General features: G+C 34.8%; 1 protein-coding gene across 4 annotated transcripts in view; it reads left to right on the top strand.

Annotated features, from left to right (window-relative positions):
* Positions 1–25,307, top strand: part of Cdh18 (cadherin 18) — a 241,324-nt gene that overhangs the window by 196,922 nt on the left and 19,095 nt on the right. For all 4 annotated transcript variants that reach the window (XM_038322753.1, XM_038322756.1, XM_038322755.1 and 1 more), the window contains exons 7-8: positions 1,318–1,454; positions 21,635–21,756. In XM_038322753.1, coding sequence (XP_038178681.1) covers positions 1,318–1,454; positions 21,635–21,756 — 259 coding nt within the window. The remainder of the gene's footprint in view (positions 1–1,317; positions 1,455–21,634; positions 21,757–25,307) is intronic.

The raw sequence follows: 25,307 nt of genomic DNA, 5'->3' as shown, positions 1-25,307 counted from the left end.
ATTGTGCCACAGGGACATGTGCTCAACTATGAACGCAGCATTATTTGTCATAGCCAGCACCTGGAAAGAACCTAAATGCCCTTAGACCAAAGAACGGATAAGGAAAATATAGTGAGTTTATACAATGGAGTACTACACACCAGAAAAAATAACTACATCTTAAATATTTCAGGCAAATGGATAGAGCTAGAAAACATTATTTTAAGTGATGTAACCCAGACCCTGAAAGAAAATTATCACATATACTCACTCATAAGTGGTTTTTAAACATAAAGCAAAGAAAACCAGCCCATAAATCACAATCCCAGAGAACCTAGATAACAATGAGGACCCTAAGAGAGACATACTTAGATTTAATCTACATGGGTAACAGTAAAATAAAAGATCTCCTGAGGAAATTGGGAGTATGAGGATCTTGGGAGAGGGTTGAAGGGGAAGGGAGAAGCAGGGAGAAGAGAGGCGAGAAGGGGAGCCGAGAAAAATGTAGAGCTCAATAAAACATCAATAAATAGAAAAGAAATAATCAGCATCTTCCCTCATGTACTAATGCGTCCCTTAATTTATATAAAGTTCTTCTCATTGTCTGAATGAAAATAAAACTTTTTAAAATCAATACTTATTGCTAATTAGTTGAGAACGTCATATATATGTATAGTATATTTTGAAAATTGCCACCCTCCAATTTCCTTACAACTCTTTCCAGATCCACAACCCATCTATTCCAGCTCTCTCTCTCTCTCTCTCTCTCTCTCTCTCTTTGTGTGTGTCTCTCTGTCTCTCTGTCTCATATGTGTGTACATGTATATGTGTATATATGTAGGTATACTTGTACATATTCACTCGTATGCATATATATATATATATATATATATAGAGAGAGAGAGAGAGAGAGAGAGAGAGAGAGAGAGAGAGAGAGATATGGCACATATAGACTTGGTCTGGGGTCATCTAGTGGAACATGGTTCTTCTATCCTGAAATGTTGACTGGTTGGATCCAGATGAGAGCAACATGATACAGGTGTTTAGAATTGACTTGGGTTACCTATAAGAGAAGTATTTTATCTTCACTACTGAGGCACCTCGCCAGACTAAAATCTACTGCTTATTTTTATTCATGGAATTCATTAGTTTTTCTCCAATATTTTAACATATGATTTAAGTATTAAAAACAACTGTTAGAGATTATATAAAATGTAATTCTTAAGTCAAATATAGACATTAAAATTTAATGCACTTTATTCAATAACTCCATTATTATGTGATATTGTTCTTATTTACCATTCCTTACATGAAAAACATTCATCTTCTTTCTTTCAGGTATTTCATCAACCACAATGCGGAAGAGGACAGATTTTTCAATATTGATGCCAATACTGGAACCATTAAGACTTCAAAAGTACTTGATAGAGAAGAAACGCCATGGTACAATATCACAGTGACTGCATCGGAGAACGGTAAGTTGCTTTATGTATCTCAGGGAACAATGTCATTGTACATGGGATCAGAGACAGAGATTTTCTAGCCAGCAAGGCGTGACCCATTTCCCTTTTGTCTACAGGATTTTGCAGAATGTATACATGAAGCCATTCTCATATCCATAATGTAATGAGTATTATTGTTTTTCCTTCAATTTCATCCAGCATGATGTTAGAAATTGATATGACGGATGATCAGCCCTCATCCTTGAGTCAAGGGTGTCTGATTTTCCTCTTACTTGTGCTAATTTCCTGTTTCATATCTTTATACTTCACTTATGCTACCAAGTCTTATCAGCAAGGGTACTTATTATCAGGCCATTCAGGCCCTAGATATCATTAAACTACCCTTACTTGAATTAGCACTTATAGCATTAACTGAAACACTGAAAGAATTTGTTGGGAAATCTCAACTGTGTGTCTAATGTCTCTTTGAGCAAATCTTACAAGAAAAATCTGAGAAACTGGACACATATCCAGGGCAGTGCATAAACACCCAAGTGTACAGAAACCAACAAAACCAACAAAAAGAACACAAATACACACACTTTCTCACGCACACAAAATATCATTTTGGTGTTGAAAAAAGCAAATAATACTATAAATAAAAACAAGATATTCATAAAAAATCTGTTTTCTTGATAATGGTGTCTTAATATTTTAGGAAATATTAAAAGCACCTAAGTTTAGAATTTTAGACAAAATAACATAAATATATAAGAAATATTTCAGTACACATGACAAAAATAAATATAATTAAATGTATATTTCAGAGTGAAAAATATTGCTATGTAAACAGGAATCATGTTCTTTATTTTTTGTAGATGAAACAGGATATAAAAATATTTAATGACATTCATTTAGATAATATTGGCATGGTATATGTCTTTCCTTCTAAAGTTTTCTCTCCGTTTTCACAAATGGATGTTGAAACATTGTCATTTTTCCTGAAAGGTAAGGAAAACCACAGATATGCATCCTATCTCTCTAGAATAGATTCTTCTGGTAAATCTTCCAGAACAATTAAAGAGTATGTGATAACTTCTAACTAAACTATTTCACTTAGTATATTCTTATTTTGTACTAGCAGATCCATGTGAAAAATAAAGCTTCCTATATTGTGTGAATCCAGCATCTTTTATTTAACTCTCCTTACTGTAATATTTCAGTGTTGTCTTACATTTAGGTTATTAATAATGTTTTCGTTCATATTTGCCTGGAAATGCAAGGGTAAGAATGTTTCCATACCATTTGAGTGTTTTCTCAAATGTAGAATTGCTGTTTTACATACCAATTCAAATTACACACACTGAGAAATATGGGGACATTCACTAGAGCATGGTCAGCCTCCCAGAAGGCACCTCTATAAAGATGCCATTAACTCTCTATAACATTCCAGCCATGGGTGGGATCACCATGAGCTCCTCCATCCGTTTTGAAATCTTGCCAGGCTTAATCTTGTTCTGGCAGTTACTACTGTGAGTTCATGAATTTTTTGTGTCACAAGCCACCTTTTGGGGTGACTTCTGCCATGGTCTTGCAAAGGTGGTTTTATACATTTTAGGGTAGGAGCTTGAGGATTAGAAATGTTGGGTAGGAGGAACAGAGGTAAAGAAGATACAGAGAGACATAGGATAGGATAATACCTTCAAGGCAACTCAGTGGATGATGTACACTGAATTTGCCCGCGTTTATCTTCTATACTTCTATGCTTCTATACAAAGTGGGGGAGAAGGCAGAAAACTGCTTTAACATGACACAAAGGACAACCAGAACAGTTACTTGCTTCAATATTTGACATTTAACCATTATTTCCTGAGTAAAGTATTCGATAGTTTGGCAGGAATGTGCAGAGAACACCCTAGACCTAGTTTCCTGTAGCAGCAACTCCCTGTGTCAAACCTCCTATTTTAAATGAATGAGCACAAGAATATGCTTGAATTTTCTAACCTCTGGTCAGGGGTGAGCAGATTGACCTCTACTGGATATCTTAAAGACCAAAGCACCAAGCAACCACACCCTAGGAGGATATCTTATTTTGTAGCCACACCTGTTGTTAACGACTATGAAAGACCAAAAATATCTTCATCTATTGCCAGGTGGAGGTTCTATGGTCCTGATGAGGAGCAGAAGGAGAGAGAACATGAGAAAGAAAGTCAGGACCATGAGGGAACCTCCACCTGGAGATAGATGAAGAAAATGACTGAGCCCCACATTGGAGCACTGGACTGAGCTCCCAAGGTCCTGATGAGGAACAGAAGGAGAGAGAACATGAGAAAGAAAGTCAGGAACGTGAGGGGTGCGTTCACTCATGGAGACAGTGGGACAGAACTAATGGGAGATCACCAACTCCAGTTGGAATGGGACTGATGGATAATGCGACCAAACCCATCTCTCTGAATGTGGCCAACAGTGGGGGCTGACTGAGAAGCAAAGGACAATGGCACTGGGCTCTGATTCTTCTGCATGGACGGGCTCTGTGGGAGCCTTCTCAGCTTGGTCGATCACCTTCCTGGACCTGGGGGGACTTGGGAGGACCTTGGTCTTAACATAGAGTAGGGAACCCTGATGGCTCCTTGGCCTGGAGAGGGAGGGAGGGGAGGTATGGCTGGAGGGGAGGGGAGGGAAGGGGGAGGAGGAGGGGAGGGAAGGGGGAGGAGGAGGGGAGGGAAGGGGAAGGAGGAGGGGAGGAGATGGAAATTTTTAAATATAAAAAAATAAACCATGAAAAAAAAAAACAAATTTCAACAGAGAAAAAAAAAAAAAAAAAAAAAGAAAGACCAAAAATAAAGTCAAACTCTCTGACCTTCAGACAAGGTGGAACAGGCTCACATCTGTGTGCGTCCTGACACTTTGTCCTGTCTTTTCCAGAAGACACTGTATCACTATGTTCCTTACAACTTATAAGTTTTATAATGTTAATGCCTCTAGAATTATTTAAATTTTATTTTCATCATATTATTAGAAAATAGATAAAGCATACATAAATAGGTTAATTTCATACCATTCTGGTTAGTTTTCATTTTCTAAATCCCCAGAATTTAAATTAATTATAAATAATATTAAGAATTGCCTGAAAAACTGGAATTAATATTTAAAAATATTTACAAACAAATGCTGAAAATATTAGGAGATCTTGTAGAAGGAGAAACAATTCTCAGGATTTATCTAAGAAGGTGTTGCCAGGCGGTGGTGGTACATGCCTGTAATTCCAGCACTTGGGAGGTAGAGGTAAGATTTCTGTGAGTTTGAGGCTAGCCTAGTCTAAAAGAGCTAGTTCCAAAACAGGCTCCAAAACTGCCTGTTTCAAAACCCTGTCTCAAAAAAACCTAAAAAAGAAAAAAAAAGAAAGGGTTATTTAATTAATTCTGAACCATCACTTAAGCCTCAATAATATTTGCATCAAGTAGAAACCAACTAACAAATAGAAGTAAATACTTGCATATAAAATAAAGTATCACTTGCAGTCATTGCCAAAGGAAAGTCTTGTTTTTACAAGAGCAAAATTTTAATTATTTACTTGAGTTTTCTTTTCTATTTAATATTTTTTCTTGTGGGAAAAGAGTTAATACATATCTACTAAGTAAAACAGTATACTAAATTGTAATTTCCTGGATTTTATAGTTGGTAATAAGAAAGCCATAGAGACCCATTCAATGAACATTACTGAAATATAATTTAATCCCAATCATAAACAGGTGTACAGAACGAATAAACAATAGTTAAGATTTTATAACCATGCCGGGAGATTGCTTTTAGAGAAGTACATCTCCAGCACCTAATGCCTAGCCTAACTGTCCCTTAGTAGAGACAGAAGCTTTCCCATAATTGTAGCCTCAGCTTCACCATTAGCCACATGGGAAAAACATGGTCTGCTTAGGAAAGCAGTTGCTATTTTATCAAATGCTCTTTAAAGTTCTTCTTAATGTAGTAGTTTCTACAGAGTAGATTGTCCCATGCAATTGCTTTTCCTGGTTAATATTTAAAGCACTTTAATTTTTCTACTGTGGGAATTATGCAAATAAGAGAAGAGCCCTGTCTGTGCAGAAAAGGAAATGTATCAGGATTTAGGAGACTAAGAATACTCGGGCACAGGATATACAGCGCACATGGAATCTTATGCCTTCAAATGTAAGTAGGGAGCCTAGGGCTAGCCTGGGCCTTATATGTGGTACATGCCTAGGGAATACGAAAGCTGGGCATTCTCTCCACGGAACATCCTTATTTCTACGATACAGCATGACAATAAAAAAAAAAAAAAATTCAACCAGGGTGCCTGTGCACATTCAGCGAGAGCTCAAAGGTAATAACAAAGACATTAACTGCATAGAATGTGAATCTGAGTTCCCTCTTCCATTCTTTTACCCTAGTTGTCTGTGAGATTTCCACCACACAAGCACATAGTAAAAGCAACAGCAATGTGCCTGGACTATGATGTCATTTTCTGCTGTGGTCAAAATTAAGTATTGTAAAAACGTCTCTTGATCACCATGGCCTGCAGAGTAATGCTCTGTAGGAGCTAGGAAGGTAGTTTTATTTAGGATGACTAAGTAGCAGCCGTTGGCTCAACTTAGAAATTCTGAGCCCAAGTAGTTTATTTTAGGCAAATTTAAGTACAGAACAATTTGTTGAAAAAATAATCTTGGTGATAATTAACTTGATTCCATGTACACAACAAAGCTTAAAACATGATGAGATCCACTCTCTTTTTTATAATATGGCTCTATAGATTCAGTGAGAAAAATGGGCTCATCATAAGGATATCAAGAAAAAAATAAGTGTGGTCTCAGCTACTCGAACAGCACAAAGGTCACTGGTCTATAAACCGTGTCTACTCCCAGCATTCCAGGGTAGAAAACAGGCTATGCATCTCTTTCCTTGAGGAGACAACTCTCTGTTTAACATTTCTGGTTCCCCTAGAGCTTATCTCCGAGCATAAGGACCGCCATACCTCCCAGATTATTGAACATCTGGATTTTACCCAATATAGGTATACTTTACCAAATATGTTATTTTAATAAAAAAAATTCTGTGAGACACAGATAAAAGCTATTACCATCACACAGACAAAGGAATGGAAGCACAACAAAATATATATTTGAATATTCAATGACTCTGTATTTAATCCTGGGCATTAGCTAAGTCAGTACTATTGACAACAATCATTTTAACTTACTTGACTTAAAGTTTGTGAACCACATTTATTTAAATTGTGGAATAGTCTAATTTTTCAATTTATATTTTAAAAATTCCCCCTGAGTTGAGACTGAAATTTTTATTACATCATTTTTCAAAGTTCTTAGGGACCTACTATTTTGTAAGAAGCCATCTGTGGAAATATTCCACTGTAGGTAGCAGTGTGTGTGTGTGTGTGTGTGTGTGTGTGTGTGTGTATGATGTGAGTGTGTGTTATGTGTGTGTACATATTCTATTGCTAGTTCTTTGAATGTTTCATACAACACACTTTAGTCATATTTACTCAAGATCCTTCCAGATCTTGCTCATTTTTATCACTGCTACATTTTATGTTCATTTCCCCTAAGAGTTTAACACCTATCATTTATAGTATCCAAATTTTTTTAGATGTGTTATTATTCACTAGAGAGAGTTCAACTTAACTATGTGCCATGATCCAGATACACCTCTCTCCACTTGTCATAGAGACTGAAAATTTCTTATGGTATTTAGCACGTGCATAGTTGTCTTATTATCGGCTTTAGCTATTTGTGTATAGGTATTTAATCTTGTAGGATTTATAGGTCTTCCTCAAAACAACTGTAGTGTGATTTGCCATACTCTTTTACCCTACCTTTAGTTTTCTCACCTAGCTATACCCTGCCTGTTGCAGTATTTACTTTTAATTCTTTATAGCCAGTGTGTTCCCCGTCACTTCCCTTGAAAGTACTTACCAATTCAGTCAATTTCTGACTATGCTTGAATTCTCTTTTTTTTTTTTTTTTTTTTGGTTTTTCGAGACAGGGTTTCTCTGTGGCTTTGGAGCCTGTCCTGGAACTAGCTCTTGTAGACCAGGCTGGTCTCGAACTCACAGAGATCCGCCTGCCTCTGCCTCCCGAGTGTCAGGGGTGAGCAGATTGACCTCTACTGGCCATCTTAAAGACTAAAACGCCAAGCAACCACACCCAAGAGAATATGCTGTGACTACGTGCATTGGAAACCCATAATGCAATCAAAGAGAGTCAAAAATTCACTTCAGAGTTGTATAAGATTTCTCATTCATACTGTTTGAATTTTGCAGTTTCTGAATCTAATTCAAGACTACTTGTGTTATTTGTATGGATTGTGTTCTTTGACATTTTCATACAGAAACATTATATTCTGAGTGCTGTCATACATACAATCATTTCTCTTCTTTCATCTCACCAAACCTTACCCTTATCTTACGACTAGAACTTTTCTCCGATTCGGGACTTCAGGTTTGGTTCTGTGACCCTTTTGGGTTATCCAAGGCCATCTGATTGTTTATTGGAATAGCACGATTCACACGAGTCAGGTAAAGTCAGCAGCATGTAAACAGGTGAAGACAATGACTTTCCTATCCCAGAAACTATGCATAGCAAATAGGTATTAAAGAAATCCTTGCCTTCTCCATCCATTTTTGACTGTTGTTACTATTTTGTGCATACAACGTGACAATTACACTTTCAGTGTGATCCTGATTACAATGGCTAATTTTCGCCATGGAAATTGTATTTCAAAACCACTCTCCTAGTGTGTGGCTCCTATGTATTCTGTGTTTGAGTCACCTTGTAAGTGATATACTATCACTTGTCATTCCAATATATTGAGATTTTAATGTGCTTTTATTTCTATATAAATGAGTCTCAATTTCTGTTGTATTCTGAAATACAGTAATGCAGAGTAAATAATTAGGAATTTATATGGATGTTCACCCTTGACTGTGCTTTCATTCTAGTTTTGTATGTATAAGTCAAATAGTCAACTGTAAATGAGATTATATCTGAACTTAAAAAAGAGTCTTTTCCAGTTATAACTCAGTTAAAATCACTGAACTGTTACTTATCTCAGAAAGAGACACATGCACACCCACATACATATACTCACATCCACACACATGCATGTACAACATGAACACACACATACAGCCATAAGCACACACATCGACAGCCTACCAAAGAAAGTCCATATAGAAAGGTAAAGATTTTCTTAACATGACTCACATGAGAAAATTGTCAGGTTAGTGTGAAATATATGCATCATGGTTTTATTCAAAGCATCCAACTATGCCATGCTTTTATACTAATTGTTGCTATTTTCATTTTTTAGTTCTATGTTTTGCTTTGCAGCTTTCATTTTTATCTTTATAACTCTTCAAATGAAGTAACATCTAGGAATTTCTTCTCAACTTGTTAGAAATTTTTACAACTTCTGCCTCCACAGTCTAAGATTCTGTACTGGTAAAGTATAGGCAAATCTTATCATATTTCATTTTGCTATATGTTATCAGTTCTACTATATTGCTACCATTTCAAATGTAAGATCCACCTCTATTTTAATCTTGTTAACCAAGTTATTTTAAAATAATTAGTAAAATAATTGTCACAGGTAATTGTTTAGTAAAATTTTATTAAATATATGAATATTGTCTATTTCTCATTTTTTCCTCTACCAAATATGCTGCTCACAAGATTATTCACACCTATACTTCCCTCCACCTCTCCCTCTTTCTCGCCTTTCTTTGTTACTTCTTGATTCCTCTTTCCCTATACCTTGTAAATGTTAGACATTGTTCTACCACCAACTTCATTTGTCTCTGTACCTCAGTCAGCCAAGTTACAATTATCCCACTTGATTTTCATAGTCTGTTCTTCCTTCTTGCTTGTGTTAAATATTAGAATTTATTTTACCTCATCAATTTACCAAATTGAGAGTCTTTTTTTTATTGCTTCTACCAAATCAAGATGAGCTTATAATGTGCAAAAATTTTGTGACTCAGAATATTCAAATCCAAAGTAATGCTTCTCACATTGTAGTGTTTCAAACCATAACAATACAGGTCCTTTGTTTCCAACGTGAATTAAAAAATCAGAAACTCTATGGTACTGGACAAACATATCCAGTTGTTTTTGTGCCTTACCTGTGAATCTCTTGCCTACATAAGTAAGTGGTTATTACAAATATGATTCTAGTGATTTAGGGAATCAGAGAGGTTTAGTTTTTCCTGAATCAAATGACAGTAAAACAATGGGATGTGACTTGCAGTGATGGGGATACATAATTTCAGTTCACTATTTAACATGTTTTCTCTTATTGCATGCCTAACTCATTTGAAAAGTCATTTTTATATCTTCTCTATTCATTGACTCTTTTTTTCTCATTTATATTTAAAGAACAAAGCCACCTTTTAAAAATTTAATTCAACTGGTAATTTCAGGTGGTACAAATTAAATTTAGGTGTAATGAATATAGTCCCCGTTGATTTTAACCTGAAATTATTTTTTAGGCAGGTGCATCTAATAATTCAAAAATCTATTAGTGGAGAACAAGTGGTTTCAAGTCCCCAAAGCTTCTGCACATCATTTTGTTACTGTCACTATGATATTTTGATATATGTCATCTGTCTTCCACAAATGTGTTCATATTATCAATTTTACTTAGCACACATCTCCATTCTAATTGGCACAGTTTCTTCCCTTGGCACACAAAGGGAATAACAGCAATGAAAGTGGTATTACTTTCACTGATAGTCAAGAGAAATAAATTGCTCATCTGGAATTCTCTCTATGTATAAAAATGTCAGTGTCTAGCCTGAGGAGTGACAGGAAAAATCTGTACTCCAAATACTGATTTTAAATCTAGTTAAAGAATATTATTCATACCTGATGTTAGATGACTAAAATAGGAACAGTTTTAGTGAATGGTTCAGATTAAAGGCAGTCCATGAAGGTTTGACTATGACACTTTATTCAGCAGAGGATTACAGGCCTTGGGAGTGTAGAATCTAAAATTCAAGGCAATGTTTTTCTGTCTTACTGTTAAGTTAACCCTTTCTATAATGCTCTCTCTCATATACCTATCAGTGTGTTCTTAATGATTCCAAATCCTGTGAAGGGGACTATGAAGATTAACTTCCACAGGGAGAAAAGCATTTTATAGTAATCAAAGTATTTGGGTGAGAATGTTCTTAACATCTTGGAGATATTTAACAAAAATCCTTAGAATGTTTTCAGTTATTCTTTTTCTTTTTCTTTATTATTATTATTATTATTTCTTCTCATTTTTTTAATTAAAGATTTCCATCTCCCCCCTCTTCCCTCCCCTCCCTTCCACCCATACCCCCACTCCACCCCTCTCCAAGACAAAGAGCCATATGTTAAGTCCAAGGTCCTCCCAGCTCCCCCTAAGTCCAGGAAAGTGAGCAACCAAACTGACAAGGTTCACAGTGAGCCCGTCCATGCTGTAGAGTTCATGTTTATTGCCGTTGTCCTTGATTTCTCAGTCCTCCTCCACCGTCAGCCACATTCAGAGAGTCCGGTTTGGTCCCCTGTTCCATCAGTCCCATTCCAACTGGACTTGGTGGTCTCCCGTTAGATCTGTCCCACCGTCTCAATGGGTAAACGCACTCCTCACGGTCCTGACTTCCTTGCTCATGATCTCCCTCCTTTTGCTCCTCATCGGGACCTTGGGAGCTCAGTCCGGTGCTCCTATGTGGGGCTCTGTCATTTTCTCCATCCAATTTTATTATTTGAGACCAGCCTGGTCTACAAGAGCTAGTTCCAGGACAGGCTTCAAAGCCACAGAGAAACCCTGTCTCGAAAAACCAAAAAAAAAAAAAAAAAAAAAAAAAAAAAAAAAAAAAAAAATTTCCGCCTCCTCCCCACCTCCCATTTCCCTCCCCCTCCCTCTCCACTTCAAGGAGCAGTCAGGGTTCCCTGCCCTGCAGGAAGTCCAAGGTCCTCCCCGCTCCATCCAGGTCCAGGAAGGTGCACATCTAAACAGACTAGGCTCCCCCAAAGCCAGTACATGTGGTAGGATCAAAACCCAGTGCCATTGTCCTTGGCTTCTCAGTCAGCCCTCATTGTCCGCCATGTTCAGGGAGTCCGGTTTTATCCCATGCTTTTTCAGTCCCAGTCCAGCTGGCCTTGGTGAGCTCCCATTAGATCAGCCCCACCGTCTCAGTGGGTGGGCGCACTCCTCGCGGTCCTGACATCCTTGCTCGTGTTCTCCCTCCTTCAGCTCCTCATTTGGGCCTTGTGAGCTCACTCCTGTGCTCCAATGTAGGTCTCTGTCTCTATCTCCATCCATCACCAGATGAAGCTTCTATGGTGATATGCAAGATATTCATCAGTATGGCTATAGGAAAGGGCCATTTAAAAAGAAAAAAACAGAACATATCTTTTTAGCTTACTGTTGATTTAGAAGATATCTATTGATTTATAAAATTTTTATGGGAATAAATTTCAAATTTTATTTGATCTAATCTATGTCCCAATTTTTAATGAATTCTCTAGTTTGTATCTATGTTGTTCAATGTTTTAGTGCTTACTGGCTTATAGTAAATGCTCTGTAACAATTTCTATGTCACATGTGTGCACAGTAACATGATAGTGCCATTATAGGCTGGAGTACAGTCATCCTCATTAACAACCTAGAAGGACAGATCACTTTCTGTAGTAGTGGGAAATCCCACTACTCTGAGATATTTTGTAGGATAGTTCATATTTGCTGCCATTATATCTTATTTAATAATAAATGTATGTCCATAATTGCAGAAACTATTGCAATTAATGATTTTCAGCTTAACTTGATGACTACTAAATATTAGTGTCCATATAGTCATTCTTATTTATTGGTTAAATATACTATATATTTTTATGTTTAATTAATATATTGATGATCTTGAGGTTTTATGGTGATGTCTATAAGAAATTAGAACAAGTTTGTAGATTTAAATAAAAAGCTATGAATTTACTCAATTCCTTTGAAGTTTTGATAACTTCTCATTAGTTTATATATGCAACCAACAATGATGTTTATGTTGTTTTCAATATTGTATGGTCTTAGTATTAGAGACAGTAGCAATATCCTGTTTTGAATATACTTAACTGTGCTTTGAATATCTATGAATATTGTAGAAAGTGTATCTTGTCATATGTTCTGAGTCTGTATTACAGAGCCGGCAGCATATTGTTGGAAACATCCTAGATTGTTTTACCAAATATTATTATTCACTTAAGTTTCAATAAATGTGTATTTATATTAAATTTAGCTAAATATCAATTTATATTAATGTTAATTAAATCTCTTAACATGGTTCATAAAAAGTTGTACTTTAAAAGACCTGTTGTATTTAGTTCCAAATTGGTTTTGAAAACAATCTGATGTAACTTAAAATTTTAGAAAAATTAAGGATTATAAAACTATTTTCCATTTTCTGTCGGAGTCATTAAGGAGTTTAGGAGTTGTGAGGTGATAACTGTATGGGTTTCTTTTATTTAATCATATATAATCTTCAATCTTTATTGTAACAAGTCTACATATTTTATATATTAGCTATTATTTTCTTGTGAATGAAGTCTTTAAATTACCTTAGCAGGAAATTATGCATAATATTCAAGGTTACAGAATCTGGAATAATACTGCTTCAATGTAAGTTGTACTTCTAGTCATTGCAAGCTTTTGGAAATTGGAGAGATTTTTTTTAACAAAAATATATTGTATTTCCTTGTCTGTAAGAGTGTATTGTAGTGAGAATCACCAAAGAATTTCCACTTGATACCTTGCATGTAATGAAATAATAAATGCAAGTGCTTATTATTGCCATAACTTTTTGAAAATCATGTTAAATAATACAAATGATTACAAAATATAAGAATACCATTGTGCTTTGCAAAAATTTTTATGAAAAATGAAACAACTTTTCTCGATCATTGTTTATAAAAAAAAGTGAAGCTTATATAGGGCCATCTAGAAAATAATGTTATAATTGAAGCATGACACATGAAAAGTGAATTAATTGATCTCACTCTTTGCCATTTATTTCCCTAACAGTCAATCCTTGAACTAATTTATAGGGTGACTAGTGGGGTCTTAGTCAGAATTCATGTGGATTTGATTTGCTTTTCCTGTGCTTTCTCTTTGATCAGATAATTTTGACATAAATGAAATGGACAGATGTTGCTGTGTTTTAGTGAGATAAAAATGCACAGCCATTTAAAATCACCACTGACTTCTTCCCTAGATACAAAGTGAACTTCATTTGAATTCTCTGACATTTCCGTTGAGCATTGATTCTCACTCCTTCCTGCCCACCTATCATTTGTTTCATTTCAATCTCTGCCACTTCCAGAAATAAACAGAAAGGAAGTTTGTAAGAAATTCTAGGTGTTGTTTATATACTCTGTATTGCTGTAAAACTGCATAGTATGTATATATTTATCCATGTTTCAGATGGCATGCATTTTAATTCTTATCTGTTATCAATATAAAATAATTTGCTTTTGTACATCAAAAATACTGAACTATTTTCCTGTTAATTAATATTTGATACATTAGCAATTGATACTTTTATTTCAAAGTTGACATATTTGGGCCCAACTTTTAGTATTCTGTACATGACTGTTTCTATAATAAAATAAATGCATGTCTGTCTACATTTAAGAGAAATAAACTTAGTTTTAAATTTATTGTAAAATTTATAAAACTGAAGATCCTTATTTTGTTTATCATTTAGAAATGATACTTCACTTAGTTTTATATGTCTGATTAGACTTAGAATTCCAGTCTAATTTTGATATAATATGGTAAATATAAAATATTTTGAAGGTATTTCTATGTTCTCATAGTTGTATGCACAAAATCTTTTGTGAACAAATTTACTCATTTTTCAAAATTTATGTTATCCTTTATCTATATGCCATCTTCTGTCTAGTGTAGTTCACACAAAAGTGTGCTAGAGTCACCTTTATAACTAAACAATATTGTCAAATTATACTGTTCAGTCACATCTTTCTTATAGTTGTATTTCATCTCAAGGCTCTTTTATTAATATTTAACAATTTTTATATTACTCACAAGAGATTGATTAATTGGCAGTGGAAGTACTTGGCAGACTCTGTGTGGAGGTCAGAAAATCCTTTGTACTATAGTTACTCTTATAGGTGAGAACAAATCACAGGGACTTATATATAGGAAAAAGAAGGTTTCTTCTCTGCCAGAATCCTGGAAGAAAAAATATATGAATTTTACAGAATTGAAGGTAAAACACTTGTAAAAGTTTTCCCAGAGAGGAATCTGAAGACAAAGAGGTAGAATGGGAAGCTAAGCACTAACTCAGAATAACAACAGTTCTTCAGCACTGAGATTCAGATGATTGGGAAGACAAGAAAGGCTGTAAACTATTTTTTTTCAAGGCAGGGTTTCTCTGTGAAACAGTCCTAGATGTCCTGGAGCTCACTTTGTAGACCATACTACCCTCAAGTTCACAGAGACCCACCTGCCTTATGCGAGTTCTTGCCACACTGATGGTCTGTAAGAAAGGAATCATTTGCATATTAAAAGTACATATTAAAAAATTGGGGAACTGACATCACATACCTTTTGTTCTTTTATAAATTTCTTTTTGACATGATTAAACTTTCCATTCAACTTTCTCCCATGGTCACTGTTACAATGTATGTATGATGTTCTAATTGTGTTTTAGAAGAAACGGACAGCTAAATAGTGCACTAATTAAGGCCTAAATATAGCTAATTTTCAAGTTTCCCAGTTTGCAGAGTGCTTGAAGTAGTATTTAAGTGTCTCTGATGATAATGCACTTTGTTTAAAATATTATAAGAAGTATCCAAAGTCTTATTTCTAGAAATAAGGTATAAAAAGAAGAAAGAGCAAGAACAAATATTGCATTAGTGGTTTTTAAAAAAATCTCAAAATTGGTCTTACAAACACGTTACAGCATCTACAAACAAACTTGCAGCTAAGACGTTTGTCAATCAAAATGTGGCACTAGCTTAGGGACCAATGAAAAAAGAATCAGAAGAGTCCAGTTCACAAATACATTGTTAATTAAAATTATGTTTAGTTAAAATAATATGGAACTCTGAATAATTTGAATTTGGAAGTAAATTAAACTTTTCCTATCATTCAGGGTTCTCTTCTAAATCATTCTCACTCTGTCTCACACAGTGTTGTCACGTAAGCACTGTGCTCATATAGTTTCTCACGGTGCTTAGCTTGGCCTCCCAGCTTATTTTCCCACTCAGTACAGGATGGCAGTAGGAGTTAATAAAAACTTGTTTGTCTGATCCTAAATGATTATATTTTAGTGATTATAATGTGGCCTAGTTATTCAGCATTGGGAATGTAAGAGCAGCACCGCACGTGGACAGTGTCAGGTCTCAATCTTGAGTGGTTGAGTTTACATGGAATGGATTCAAGTGCATGCCAATTGGCAAACAAAATACAAACAGGACTGTCAGGCAAGAAAGCACAGAGCGTTTTGTATTCAAGACTTGCTCTCTCTTTTCTGTAAGTTCTTACCAGAGATGTCATCTCTGAAGAATCCTTTTATAAAAAGCTCATTTTTTTTGTTTTTGCTTTCATTGGTGCTGCTTTCACCCCTGACTGCCAAGCATAGGAGAAGATGAATCTACCCATCTACCCAGGATATATTAAGGCCATGATACCATGATATGCTTAATGGTTTCTGGGATAGTTTCCTTTGCACAAAATGTGAGATAAAGAAACATGAATAGGTAATTCTAGGATAGTACATGTATGCAAATGGGGATACTAACAAATGCTAAAAAACTGGCTTTGCCAAGGTGTTTTGTGAAAGCTAGATCATTCCAATTATTATTATGTATAATTCAAAACAAAAACTTAAAATACTAATTAAAAGAAGGGAGGGAGTGGGGGTATGGGTGGAAGGGAGGGGAGGGAAGCGGGAGGAGGAGGGGAGGAGATGGAAATTTTTAATAAAAAATGAGAAAAAAAGAATTAGCAAAGATTCACATGCCAAATATATTTCAAACAAAGGCCATAACATTATTTACGCTGACTATAAGGGTTTATTATAGGAAGTGAGCAGAGCACATGACTGTAATATTCTTGGAAGGCAGAGGAATAAACACTGAAGACCACCAAACTAGCTTCCATTGCAAATATAAGTGTAGCCTGACTACAGGACAGCATTTTGACTCCACTTTCCCTCCTGAAACACACACACACACACACACACACACACACACATACATACACACATGAAAAATATACAAAATTAAGTCAGTATTTAAATAGCATGAGCAGTTATGTATTTATTTTATCTGTATAAGATACTTAGAAAAATCTACAGGTATCATATTATCTTTTTCTATGCATAGAGGATAAAATAATAGTTTTTGGTAATTATATGGTGAATTATAGGAAACTATTATTTGTATTACTTTTGACGTATTTAATAACTGAAAAAAAGCCATTCATGGGATAATAATAGGTAGATTTTAAATAACTGTCTTCATCTAAGAATTAGTATTGGCAGAGCCAATCAGATGGCTAAGCCAGTACAGGTGCCTGCTTTCAGGACTGATAACTTGAGTTAGATCTCCAGTTCGATAAGGCGGAAGGACAGAACTGATGCCTGTAAATTTTAGTTTGACCTCCTCATATATGCTGTTGCACACAAGCAGCACACACGTGCAAACATGCATACCCACAAACATGTATACCTACACACAAACAAATATTGTCTTTAATTTTTTAAAGTAATAACTAGTGTTGCTGCTAAGAACGTTATCCTAGAGGAAACGGCCTTTAACACTGTTACTTAATTTTGTATTATTTGGCTTTCCTATATTACATAATTTATTATAGTTAGAGATGCTCTTCTGACATTATTGAGAAAATGATTCAGGCTATGCTATAAATTTACTATCCATAAATCTATAAAAGTGGCTGGATATTTGTCATAAACATACAGAACCAAATATTATATGTTGGCCAATCTTATTCTTGTGTTAATTTTATCAACAGTATAATGTTATGTCAATCTATTTGGCATAGAATGGCAACTTAGTTGACCAACTTTCATTTCTTTAAAGATATTGGATTTTTCATACTTTAATTTTTCAGTCTAACTTTGCATGGTGCTTGTATTTTGCTCCTTTGCATGTAATATTTCTTATTGTTTATTCTAGAGAAAAATCTGTTGTCAGTTTCTTGTGGTGTTAATGTCACTTCCATAGTGGAATTCTGACAAACAGCTCTTTTGTCACATATGGGAACAACTCAGAGGGTGCTAAAATCCCAGACTTCAAACTTGTCACTGTTACATTTATGTCTATGATATTCTGGCTTTTAGAAATTTTCCTCCTAGTCATATGTTAATGTTAATATCTTTTCAAAATTTATGTGTAGTTTGGGAAATACATTTTTGTCCCTCAACATACACTTTAGGTACAGTGTAAACATTGTCAGTATAAAATAATAACTAATTTATTACTGTGATACTTATCAGCCTTAACACTTTATTTCTCCTTGCTCTGTGGACACCGAGTAGAGTGAAAATCTTGCCTTGATATAATGATCGCCCTCAACGTATCTTCATTTCCTGGATTATTGCAGAGCACTTCCAGGGTCCTCAGTCATCCCAAATTCTGTTTCTGTTTCTCTTTGGCTGTCTCCTGAAGCTGTCACCGTACTTTTAATATGATAAAGAACCTTCAATGAAGCATGGATGCAGTCTCTTTCCCTGTGTATTTCCCCTGAAAGTCCAAATAACCTTTGTGTTTATAAAACTTAGAATCAAATTTCAGTTTTTATGAGAAGTTTCCAGGGGTTAGTATTTAATTATATTGAAGCCACACATCGATCTGCAGAAAGCAGTCTTGCTTATGTTACTTTGTCTCCTTAACCACAGACATAATACAGATCTTAATTGTGTTAGCTCTTCTTTAATACAATTCAATAAAACCTTCTGGATTTAGATCTCATGCATAATTTATTAGACTTATTCTTAAGTTCTTTTATCTTTGGTTAATAAGACTTGTTAGTTTTCATAATTAAAAACATTTTATGTTCAATATTTTTCTGGTTTTTTTTCATTAGAATGAGTAGGTGCTGCGCTTTATTTCTTGTTTTCTGTTTCTATGTTCAGTGGTTCCCTGCGTTCTGTAATTAATTTGCTATATTGACAGCTTCTACGTATTTAAGAATATTCATCTTTGTTCTGGCTACTTTTTACCAACTTGACACAAGTTACGGTTATCTTGGAAGAAATGCCTTAACCAGCAAAAATGCTTCCATCAGACTGGTGTGGAAGCAAATTGGTAGAATATTTTTCCCTGATTGATTTGGAAGGCGTCAGTCATCTGTGGCAGATCTGTCTATGTGCAGATGTTCCTGGGTTGAATGTAGAGCAAACTGAGAACACATGGGGATATGATAAGGAGCAGCATCCCTCCATGGGCTCTGCTTTAGTCCCTGCTTTCATTTCTTGCCCTGACTCCCTTTGATGTAGGACTTGGATGTGGAAGTCTAAGCCAATTAAACTCCTCTTCCACAAGTGTTTCTGATCATGTGTTTATAGAACACCAATAGAAATCTACTAAGGCACGCTCCCTTCCCTCTCTACTTCTTCCTCTCCCTTCCCTCCCTATGTTGCTCTCTACACAGGTCTCATTTATGTATGTGTACACATACACATACACACATGTAGGCATGTTTGTATGTATGTATGCAGTATGTGTATGTGTGTATGTGTGTATGTATGTATGCATGGGTATATATTTATGTTCACCACATCAGATTTCATTTCAGTGAGGTAGGGGAGTGGTTCACTATAGTTTTAGTTATTCCACTGATGTGTAATGTCTGTTATTAGGAAGATTGTGTTGTATTAGTTAAAAGATTTTAAATGATAGGAAATAATATGGAACACTTTTTATTTTGTTCTGTTTTTATTTATTTATTTATTGGTTTATTGAGATAGGATTTTACTGTGTAGCCGTGGCTGCTCTGGAATCCACCTGTCTCTGTGTTCCAAGTTCTAGTTTTAAAGGTGTTCATAATTAAAGGTGGGACATAATTTTTCGTGGACAAATATTTCTAGAGTAAATTACACTTGTGTGAATTTATGTGTTTTATTAAATATCAACAATAATATTCCAAATATATTCTTTCTGAAATTTCTCCCCAAATATACTTAGTTTATAATATAGTTTTATACAAGTTGTCCATTTTCTTGTTGATGTGTTGCCTCCTTATCTTGTGAGCTGCATGTGGCCATGTAGACCTATAATTACAACCCAAAACAACACTGCAAGTTGACTGAGTGCTTAATATAAACTTTGGGTGATTACTTTTATAGAATAGCATTGCTTTTCATTTTTTTTATTGATTTTATTGAGCTCTACATTATTCTCTGCTCCCCTCTCTGCCTTTCCCCTTCCCCATTCAGTCATCTCCCAAGGTTCCCATGCTCCTAATTTACTCAGAAGATCTTGTCTTTTTCTACTTCCAATGTAGATTGGATCTATGTAAGTCTCTTAGTGTCCTCATTGTGGTCTAAGTTCTCTGGGTTTGTGATTTGTAGGCTGGTTTTCTTTGCTTTATGTGTAAAAACCACCTATGAGTGAATTCATGTGATAATTGTCTTTCTGGGTCTGAGTTACCTCACTCAAAATAATGTTTTCTAGCTCCATCCATTTTCCTGCAAGTGTTGTTATTTTTTTCTGCTGTGTAGTACTCCATTTTGTAAATGTATCACATTTTTCTTATTCATTATTTGGTTGAGGGGCATTTAGGTTGTTTCCAGGTTCTGGCTATGACAAACAATGCTTCTATGAACATAATTGAGCACTTGTCCTTGTGGTACGATTGAGCATCCTTTGATTATATACCCAAAAGTGGTATTACTGCGTCTTGAGGAAAGTTGTTTCCTAATTTTCTGAGAAATTGCCACACTGACATCCAACGGGACTGTACCAGCTTGCTTTCCCACCAGCAATGCAAAAGTGTTCCCTTTACCCAACAACCTATCCAGCATAAGTTGTCATCAGTGTTTTTGATCTTGGCCATTCTTACAGGTGTAAGATGGAATCTCAGAGTTGTTTTGATTTGCATTTCTCTGATGACTAAGGATGTTGAACATTTCCTTTAGTGTCTTTCAGCCATTTTAGATTCCTGTGTTGAGAGTTCTCTGATTAGGTCTGTACTCCATTTTTCTTTATTGGATTATATGTTCTTTTGATGACCAATTTCTTGTGTTCTTTGTATAATTTGGGGATCAGAGAGCTGTTGTTGTGAATCTTGTAATCTTTGTTCAATAACAAAGAAAATGACAAATAAAGGTAAATCAAAACCAAGGCAGCTAGCAAGAGTTGAAGATTTAGTTTTCCTGCAATGATTTTTAAGTTTTATGCTTTGAAACAAAAGAGGGAAAAAAAAAACCAAATAAGTATTTTTTTAATCCTGAATCTTAGAGTTAATAAACTTTCTGGAAAATGTAGAGACCATGTTTAATATTAAATATAATATAATATGATTTAATTTTATATTATAATATAAAATAACATAATTTTATAACAACATAATATTTATAATATTGAATAAAATATAATATTTTCAAACAAATTTGGTATATGTAAATTCCTTACTAAATTTTTATTGAAATAAAACATTATTATTACAAACTGCATACAGTCTTACATAAGATGATAGTAAACATATGTGTTATAAAAACCTCACCTATTTTCTCCGAGTTTATTTACAAACCTTGAATGTTACAGATTGTCTATTTTTGGTTTGGTTTTGTTTTGCTTTTTAGCAGCTTCTGTGCTCTTCTTGGGGTTTTCCACATTAAATTGTTCATCTCTTAGGTTCTGACAGCTTACCATGAATTCTGATAGCTTTCTTTCACTCTGGTCCCTTAATAATATGCAATTCCTTGATGGGAAGAGAGCTGTGGTTTTGGTATTCATGTCAAGACATGGCTTGCATTTTTCTTTCTTCTCTGTGAGCTAATGAGTTCTAGCAGAGAGAGACTTCATGCAGTTGTCTTTTGCCAAAAGTCACACGACAACATACTGAGCTAGAGGCAAGCCACAGCGTTAAGGAGATTTGCTGTAAGCCAAGCCTTTAAAGTGTGTGTTGAAATACTAAATACATCCCTGTGTGTTTTGCAGACAATCCTGATTTGCTGAGCCATGTCTCTGTGGGCATTAGAGTTCTCGATGTCAATGACAACCCACCCGAACTTGCCAGGGAATATGATATTGTTGTCTGTGAGAATTCTAAGCCTGGTCAGGTAAGTTAATTCTTTTCTTCCTACCCTCTGAATGGAAGAAAAATAAGCAGCTTTATTTCTATTATTCTTAGGTTTGATCCCCCAAATCCCTCTGTGTCATTTTTATGCTCAGTGATGATAATTTTATAAGGTTTTAAGTACAAATAGATTTCTGAACATCATAGAAAATGAATTTTCCATGAATCCCAATGCAATTCAGAACAATGAGCTCATTTAGGTATAATCTATTCATCATGACAATTAAAGTGCATTGAGTGGTCTAGGTCCAGCCCTGTATTCAGTGAGTAGCAGACTCTTCTCATGACCTGATAAAGCCTAGATGCTGTATCTGTGTGGAGAGTCTGGATTTTATACTTCTGGGACTAAACACATGATGGTGAAATATTGATTATGAAAGGGGTGTATGTATGCACACATTTGAGTTTGCATACACTGTTAAGAGAACCTATGCATTATGAGATGGGGAAAGTAAAGTAAACATAGACAGGAAAGGAGGTTGGATCCACTGTGCCACCCATTAGAATTAACACCCATGACGGAAAGCTGGAGTAGTCGTTGAAGCCAAAAAAATTAAGTGGGGAATATAATTTAATATTATGTGCTGCCTGACAAAATAAATGAAAACTACTGCCAAAATAAAAGTGCACGCATTATCTCACTTCCTGTAACTCACCCTCACTAATGTATGGCTAGAAGTCCAGTATAGCCTAGACTATATAAACACATAAGAAAATAAAAATATCATTTTATTACTTAATGTAGCCTCTGTTATATCACATACATATTATTGATTACATAACTTCATATGAAAATATAACAAGTTTTATAGAGAATTATAGTTTATTATACTTCAATCCATTTAACCTACAAAAGTTCATATAATTATAAAATAAGTTTATGTGATCTCATATAGTGATCTCATATAGTATTTGACATTGAACAAAATCATGGATTAACTTAAACAACATGTTAAGTGTTTCTTAGGACTTCATATCTAATGGGAAGGCTCAGGGTTTTACATTTAGAAAATGCTATGCCATCAAGCAATGCAGCTCCGTGGTGGATGGCTTTCTTATCACACCAAGGGCCAGATTCAAAGTTCTGTTCCCAGAGCTGCTTAAATATAAAAATAAAATGAAGTAACTAAAGAAAATATAAAAGTGTTTTTCTAAGTAGAAATATAGTAATAACTTGAACATGTTAGAGTTAGTTTTTACCAGTAATGTATTCTCATATCAATACATTATGGTCAATAACATTTTAAAAGCAGTAGCATTTATTTTCAGATACTGTCAAAATTTTCTCAGTGTTTATTTATTTGTAGTTTGTGAATAGCAAGTTGATTCTTCCTTTACTTTTAAAAGGTGAAGCATTTTCATGTCTTTCTGTCTGTCAGATCTGACAAAATAAGTAAATATATTAGGCATTAATCAGAACTTGGTTTCTTGACTGAGAACACTTGTGTGAAACCAGGAACCATCAGAATCATTGTTGGACATTACATATTACCCAACAGTTACAAAAATAGAGATTGTTCATAACAGTAAATCAAATGCCAATTCTGATGTATAAACATGTGCTAGACTTTTAAATCATCTAAAATATCTAGCATGGATTATTCATATAGTCTTAATAAAGGCGTAATGAAGTAATACTTACACAGAAGAATGAGTGAAAAGAAGCAATGCATACAAAGGAGAAGAATGATGGCTATAAAATTAAGCAAATACAAGTGGAAATGAAATTGTCCTTGAGCATCAAAATTGCAAGAGTATCGGGAGCACAGGATACTTTGCATCACAATGTAATATTCCGTTTGTCCTGTGGATAAGACTGGAGGTTGTTTCAAGCAAACAGATGCCATCAATGAACTCTTTGTTAATTCAAATCTGAAATTATTTGTGCAAAAATAGAAAGGATGCTTTAGAAAGATTAAAAAACCACAACAGATAACAAAATATAAGACTAGATACCTCAGAATTACTGCATATAATCTCATGATTCTATGACTTAGAAAGTATTATATTTATTTATAAGTTCACTATGAAATGAGAAGCAAAGAAAATGATACTGTAAACTTAAGATAAAGTCTCAGTGTATCCAGCTAAATTGTTCTTTTCCTATCCTAATTCTATACTGTATGAATAACTGAATTTCAAATACATCATAATGATATAAAGTATTTCAGGGAAAGTAGTATTAAAACTAATGAATCCATAATAAATTAACATTATGGATTCATTATTAGTTTTAAACCATTTTAAAATAAATATTTTTTGTATAATGTCCATGTGTGTACATAAATGTGTTGGTGTATGTAAGACTGCATGAGTGTGTCTGTGTGTCTGTGTCTGTGTGTAGTGTGTCTGTGTGTGTGTCAGTGAGTGTGTGACTGTATGAGTGCCTGTTGTTGCCTGTGTGTACGTTGGGCACTGATACATGGGGTGTGATGTCTGAGTGCTTTTAAACTTGAAAAAAAATTTTAAAATAAAATATGATTTTTACTTGGATTATACTAAGAACTGGCGCATAGAAAATGCAAATATATTACTCAGTTGACACAACATTTTGAACTCTATTTGAAGCTTTCTGTGCAGTTGAGAAAAACACTTAGATTGCTTTTGATTCCTCGTCAGTGCCTTCATCTGTTTGGAATCAAAAGTCAAATGAGAAAAACATGGATGTGGAGATGTCGTTGTACTTAAAATAGAAGAGGAAAGCATCAGGGAGAACTATCATCTCTAAAGTAAATACTCTTGAGAGCAAGAAATTACAAAGGCACAACAGAGATGTCTTTCTCTACAAATCAAGATGGGGGCTGAGGAATATTTTCCCAGAGAGATCTCAAAGGTTAAAGACAGATGGCAGGGGTGTACAGAGAAACCTGCGAATGCGTGGAAGACAACTACCACTTCAATTCTATAAACATTGCCTGTGTCTCATGATACAAGGGCATGCTGTTCCTATTGTGATATATATTTCTGGTTTCTCTTATTTATCTCATTTATCAACCAATACTCTCAGTACAAAGTGAGAGATTTAAAGTTTTCTCTGTGCTAGTCTTTCTTTTTTATTAAATTACTGCTTGGCTCTTTGCTCTAGCTTCTTATTGACTAACTCTTATATATTAATTTAACCCATTTATGTGAATCTTTGCATCACCACGTGGCAGTGGTTTACCGGGTAAAGTTTTCAGCGTCTATCTCCAGCGGCTCCATGGTTTCTCCCTAACTCTGTCTTCCTCCTCCCATGCTATAAGCCAAGCCAGTTTTCTTTATTCATTAAACAATAAAATCAACCGTGCTATTCTTTATAGGTGTTGTTTTCCTTGTAAACATTAACATCGGGTATTCCTAGAAACTATTACTTTTTCACTTTGCATGCTCTATATCATCAATTAAAGCTAGATTAGTGTTTCCTTTTCCTTGTTTAAAAAGTAAAAGGAGATAATCAGCATATTTAGAACAACAGTTTTTAAAATAGGATACACGCTACATGGCTATTTGTTTGGGGACCAATTTTAAAGGCAGTTTTGAGCAAGGTAATTAGAA

This window comes from Arvicola amphibius, chromosome 3 (assembly GCF_903992535.2).
Source record: "Arvicola amphibius chromosome 3, mArvAmp1.2, whole genome shotgun sequence".
Lineage (NCBI taxonomy): Eukaryota > Metazoa > Chordata > Mammalia > Rodentia > Cricetidae > Arvicola > Arvicola amphibius.
Note: the sequence above shows the minus strand (reverse complement) of the source record. Positions and strands in the feature narration are given on the sequence as shown.